At 38.3% G+C, this 6,169-nt stretch overlaps 1 protein-coding gene across 1 annotated transcript; it reads right to left on the bottom strand.

Annotated features, from left to right (window-relative positions):
• Nucleotides 1-221: 221 nt before the first annotated feature.
• On the bottom strand, nt 222-833 carry LOC129731766 (uncharacterized). Its single transcript, XM_055692015.1, has 3 exons — nt 697-833; nt 335-622; nt 222-271 (listed from the first exon to the last, which is right to left on the bottom strand). The coding sequence occupies exons 1-3, from the start codon at nt 737-739 to the stop codon at nt 249-251; spliced, it is 354 nt and encodes a 117-aa protein (XP_055547990.1). The 5' UTR covers nt 740-833; the 3' UTR covers nt 222-248.
• Nucleotides 834-6,169: the final 5,336 nt, after the last annotated feature.

Genomic DNA, 6,169 nt, shown 5'->3' with positions numbered 1-6,169 from the left:
TGGCTTCCCGAAAAAGGGGATTGCTGTTGCTGTCCGAGGCAGGCCCTCTATGACACTACCAATGGCGTAAATGTTTGTCAAATATTCGACCTTTGGAGGCTTCCTTGCGATTTTGTGGTGAAATGGGTTCGGTATTTCCCCATAAATAAAAACGAGACGCATGTACTGATTTGTTTCTTCTTTCATACCACTTATGATTCTTCATGTGTGCGAAGGAGCGAGCAGCCGATATTTGTTATGATAGAAGTTTAGCTTGCCGGCCGGATAGGGTCTGTGGAAAAAAGGTGGATCAGTGATTTGTTCGTATTGCAATGACTCCACATCCCGTACGTACACGCATACACCAAAAACGACGGGAATAGCCAATTTGTGCTAGGTTGAAGATTTTGTACGCGTGAGTGCTTGTTGATCACTTTGAGAGCCGCTGCTACCTCCTTCCGGTTGGGAAGTGGGACGTTGAAGCTGATGGAGAGGAAGTCCACATCCATAGGCGTAGTAGACATGGCTCTGCTAGAACAAGTTGCTTTTTGCGTGAAGCTCAGCAGAGCGTTTTTTTTTGTTTGTTTCTTTCTTCTTGGAATGGAAATGAACCTTCTACCTAGTGTTGAGTAGTCACACGAACCTGTGGGCATGGTGTGTATTTGTCAGAGTGGCTTTCGATATAACTTTTGCTGATGTGGAGCTTTTGACACGTACCTACCTTAATGCTGGAAGTTTTGCCTGGCGCTAGCCTGTGCATAGTTCCCCGAGAAAGACAGGATTCATAAGCAGCTTCGAGTTCGGCAGTTTTGTAAGCTTAAGGAGATCGAATTTTTTCTGATTAAAAGTTAGTAGCTGGAGTTCAAATTTTAATAATAATGAAACAATCGGTGTGCAGGGTTAATACAATGGATAAAGTCGGGCACACGGGTGTGGACTCGATTCATTTCGATTCTATTCATACACTTTTGGAAAAAGCGATCTGAAAAAGGCTTTTACACACGCTACAGTTGCTGCTGATCATTTTTTATTCTGGTTTATTTTCCGTTGATACTTTTTCCAACACACAGTTTGGTTCACAGGTTTAGTATATTTTTCAAAGAAATGTTTCAATATGAACAAGTTAAAAAGTCATAAAATATTCTAAGAGTAAAAACTAGTTCATAACTATAATCTGATGCTCAATTCGAGTGCTGACTGTTGTCAGTTGTTTGCAAATAATCTACTTAAATGTAGATTGGAAAGTTATTTTTGAATGAAGTATAATGAGGCCGAATGAGTATTATTAAAAAGTGGTATAATCTTGAAGACCTTGATGATGTTGTATGCTAAACCGTTCTGCATCCTTAGAAATTGTTTTCATATCAACTGTTATGCCTTTCCTGGAGAAGCACTGTATTGAAAAAGCCCTGCAGTTCCGCTGTCCAGTAAGTATCAACTGCATACTGAAGTTGAAAAAGTATCACCCAAAAATTTCCGTCGGTTTGAAAATTGGCATTTCGATTAAATGTTTTTATCACTGCATCCAACCGACAGACCGACAGTTTGTATGTGGCCCCGGTTGCGACTGTAGTCGTGCACGGATGGCATTTGTGCTGTGCCTCCCTTTTCGACCGACCTTGCCTGCCGCTTGCTTGCTCTGCTGCCTTGGCGGCGGGCGGAGTGGTCGTCACTCACGTTAGCTTGCTGGTTGTGTCCCCTGACGCGGTAGTACACACGGAATACGACACACAGCAGCAGCAGCTTGTGCGGTAAAGCGGTTTTGCTCGACGCTCTCACCCGTATCATCGTCAGACGACGACGGCAGCAGCGAGCGCAGCAGTGGCTTTTGCTGGCTGGCTGGTTTGCTGTGGCTAGTGTGTTATTGTTTCGCTCCCTTTTTTGCCCGTAAAAAGTTCCTATGTATAGAACAATTTTCAGCACGCGGGCTGAGGCCGTGAAGAATAAGCTGTAGTTGTTTGTAGGTAGAAGCTATAGGAGCGCAATTCACTCATACCGTCAGAGGCATCCGTAGTGTGCGATACAGCGACGGCAGTTGAGTTGAGTGCGTGCTTATACACAGTTAAAGACGCAAGCTGGCTTTCAGGTTTCCTAGCAGTGTGATGTCACATGTTTGAAGCTATTTTTGAGGTGTACCTTCAAGGGTGTAAATTCAACTTGCTCTCGCATCTCATGAAACGTTGAATGTTTTTGTTGTTATTAACTATGCCAAAATCAAAAATGAATTTTTTTTTGTACCAATTGGATCGTGAGTTTTATAATAATTGCTAATTGATGCTAATAACCATATATTTTAGGATATATTTGGTCTAGTTAGAGATAACCTCCAAAATTAAAAAATGATTCTCGGGCACTGTAATGCATATTACTGAGTTATGACGGTTTAACTTCAATTTACTGAGAATTCGGCGAAAAAAAAATAATGAAAACTTAGATTCAGCAACACTCCCGAAATATCGGATATTTTGCGACAAACTTTCAGTTAGGTTGAACTGAGATTTACGAAAAAATGTGACAGCCGTTATTTTTTTTTAACTCGGCAGTAAATTACCGAGTTCGACAGTAAGTTGTAAGCGTGTTGACCGATTTGATATCCTGATGGCGAAGCTTGTTTTAAGAGTTTACCAATTGAACATCATTTCAATGTAAATTTGTTATTATTATTACAACGACTTAAGATATGTATCATTCATTCAGTTCCTGTTACATTTCAAAAGTCATTTTATTAAATTTTATTCACGATAATGCGTATTCGGAAGAAGCATCGAAGCTAGAAAGCATATAAAATGAAGGAAGAATGAAAGAAAGATTCCCTGGAAGGTGGAGTAACTTTTATATGCGGTAGATCTCTACTGGACGCATTCCGAATCAATTGATACTTATTTCAAGCAATCTTTATATAATTAAAAAGACACAAGTCTGCAGATAGATTTCACAGTTTATTTAGATATAGATTTTATGCAACGTACAAATAAGTAGTAACGTAAAGGCAGATACTAGAAGAGAGGTCTTCGCAAAACGAACAAATTTGTATAAAAAACCCATATTCAAAAAAATGGCCTTTACATCACTTTGTCATCTCACGGCAATTATGCTCCCAAGCAGGCTTGGTATTCTCCTCGATATGTGGAAAGAGCATATTGAATACTCACCGCTTATTTCTTGCCCAACATGAGCGCTATGTGTATCAATTTTTTGCATCACGCTTCTTGTTTCTGCTTTGTGTTGTGTTTCTGCTGCTCGCAGAAATATTAATACACTTGCTGCTTACACCACAGCTGAGCAAAATAAGAATGATAAGTCACTCAAGTGAGAATAATATAGACAGAAGTATATAAAAAAGAAAAAAAAACATTGAGATCCTCCACTGAAAAAAGTTCTTTAATAAAAAACATTGTTGAAAAATCTTTTCTTCTTCAAGAAGAGTTTGAGGTAACAAAATTGTCTATCTGAAAAAACCTGTTTTGAAAAAAATCTGAGATGACCCTCTTTTAATATTACTTATTGTTTAAAAAAAGTCATTGTAAAATTTCAAAATCGTTTGAAATCTGTCCAAGTGGATTGTGGATGAAACGCTTAGTAAAGCCCACCATACTATTTGCTCTTCCCTCTACTTATGATGGAGTTATAGTGTTTTGTAAAGGTTAGCTTGGTGTCTAGGATTACTCCTGAGTCCCCAATAATCTTGCATTTTTGTACAGTTTGATTTCCTAGAGATGTTAAAATATGTGGTATTTCAATTTTTCGACTAAATGTTATTGCGTTACATTTCATGACATTAAGTTGGAGTAGGCTTTTATTGCACCAAGTGTAGAATAAGTTGACTTATTTCTGGAATTCTTATGCGTCGCTAGAGTTGCTGAAGAGTTTCATGTCGTCTGCGTAAATTAATATGGGGCCATCCACATACCACGTGGACAGATTTTAAACGATTTTGACCAAGTAGACAACTGCTCATATAAATTAAAAAAAAAAAAATGTATGGACTGTGGACATTACCAGAATGGCCACCCAACCGGGAGAACCGGGAAACAACCGGGAATTGTTTAGAACCGGGAAAAAACCGGGAATTCCACTGAATATTGCCAAGAGAACACAATACTGCTGAGTAAGGCTTGTACTCGAAAAAACGCACCAGACAAAAGTGTTCGTCGAAAATTTATTTAATTCGGATTTTCTTGTAACTTACAGGGAATGAACTAATACATATAAATTGTGTTCCGGCATAATTACTTTATTCAATTTCCTTTCGCTGAAATCTCGCGCCATTCCCTTAAGACCCCTTATAACCTTTTGCGCAACAGTGTAGTCGATCTTTTTAGTCATATTCATCCATTTTTATCTCAACTCAAACTCGCTTGGACGATTCTCGAACTTTGGCTTTCATTATGAAATTGGGGGGTGGTTTTTGGTACAAAAAATACGTTATTGTCTCTATAGCAATCCATTATCGATCGCGCGTAATGGCATGATGCCAAGACCGGCCAAAATAAGAGCCGCGCCGCGAATCGAAAGGTTCGGAATACGCTTGAAATAATTCAACATCTTTCGGACCTTCACAGGGTCAGCTGTCTTCGATTTTCTTCCACTTCCCGCCCGTCGCTCAGTCGCCTGGGACTCCTTGAACGCCTTTACAAGCCGAGACACAGTTGTATTGGTGATTCTCAGTTGTCTTTCGATCAATCTTATGGTCGAAGTCGGATTTTCCATGACGGCGTGCAAAATGGTGCATTTGTTTCGAGTGCAGGCGCTATGTAATCGATGAAAACATTACTGATTTCCTACCAAAGCTGTCCACGTGGTATGTGGATGGCCCCTATGTTTAATTTTTAAGTATGAGGGAAATGTCATTGACATACAATATGAAAAGAAGTGGACCCAAACGCGAACCCTGGGGCACCCCAGAGGTGACTGAAATGGGGTTTGAAAGTTTGTTTTGGAAGCGCACTATTTGTTTGCGATTTGTTAGATATGACTGGAGCCAATTCAGAAGTTGAGACGCCAATCCAATTTTTTGCAGTTTGAAGAGTAATAATGGTATGTCGATTCGGTCAAATGCTTTGCTGAAGTCAGTGTAAAGGGCTTCCACGTGCCTACCATTATCCATTCGATGTCGAAGCCAAGCTGTTTACTAATGATTTGGTTTTTTACTTGCTGAAAATTTTTTTTCATTTACAAGTGATTCAAAAAGTTTTGGAAAGCAAGAGATAATAGAAATTCCACGATAGTTACGAACGTCAGATTTCGCGCCTGATTTTAAAAAATGTTAGTAGAGATAACACAGTGCAACAAAAATTGACTTTTTTTCTGCCTTGGCTTCTATATATAATTTTTTTGTGTATTTTTATGCAAAATTAAATTTCCATGAGTTTGAACATATTTCAAGCTAAGGGGCAACAATGGCGCCATTTTGAATTTTTGAGAAACCGGTAATTTTTGTGGTTTTTTTGACGCGATTTTGTTCTAAGACCAAATATCAAAATTCTAAGAGTTTGTCCACATATTAGCATCTTTTTACCCAACTTTTGAAAAAAAAAACAGATCTTACATCGGACAAAAACTGAGCTCGAAACGGTGATTCTACGAAACCGGTTTTGGCATAGTTTTAGTATATTTCACAAAGCAAAATAATATCGATTATTTCTGAGCATTAATGGCAATTCGCTAATATCTTAAAGTGGCAGTCGTATTATGTCTTATTTTGAGTAAAAAAGTTTCATAAATCGATTGGTAGGTGTCTGATCTACGTAAAATGTCAACAGATAAACCTATTTTTGTATTGTAGGGAGATTGGGGCAAAATCGACATTTTGCTGACATTTTACGTAGATCAGACACCTACCATTCGATTTCTGAGACTTTTTTACTCAAGATAAGATATTATTTGACTACCACTTTAAGATATTAGCGAATTACCATTAATGTTCAGAAATAATCGATATTTTTTTGCTTTGTAAAATATACTAAAACTATGCCAAAACCGGTTTCGTAGAATCACCGTTTCGAGCTCAGTTTTTGTCCGATGTTAGATCTGTTTTTTTTTTTTCAAAAGATGGGTAAAAAGATGCTAATATGTGGACAAACTCTTAGAATTTTGATATTTGGTCTTAAAGCAAAATGGCGTCGAAAAAACCACAAAAATTACCGGTTTCTCAAAAATTCAAAATGGCGCCATTGTTGCCCCTTACGTT

Source organism: Wyeomyia smithii, chromosome 3 (genome assembly GCF_029784165.1).
Source record: "Wyeomyia smithii strain HCP4-BCI-WySm-NY-G18 chromosome 3, ASM2978416v1, whole genome shotgun sequence".
Taxonomy (NCBI): Eukaryota; Metazoa; Arthropoda; class Insecta; order Diptera; family Culicidae; genus Wyeomyia; species Wyeomyia smithii.
Note: the sequence above shows the minus strand (reverse complement) of the source record. Positions and strands in the feature narration are given on the sequence as shown.

What these genes read in the sequence shown, in the direction of transcription:
- LOC129731766 (XM_055692015.1), bottom strand. Translation starts at nt 739, where the DNA reads ATGCACAGGCTAGCGCCAGGCAAAACTTCCAGCATTAAGGTAG. An exon ending in AACTTCCAGCATTAAGGTAG is followed by an intron (nt 623 to 696) that starts GTACGTGTCAAA and finishes CCATGCCCACAG; the next exon opens with GTTCGTGTGACTACTCAACA. An exon ending in GTCGTTTTTGGTGTATGCGT is followed by an intron (nt 272 to 334) that starts GTACGTACGGGA and finishes TTTTTTCCACAG; the next exon opens with ACCCTATCCGGCCGGCAAGC.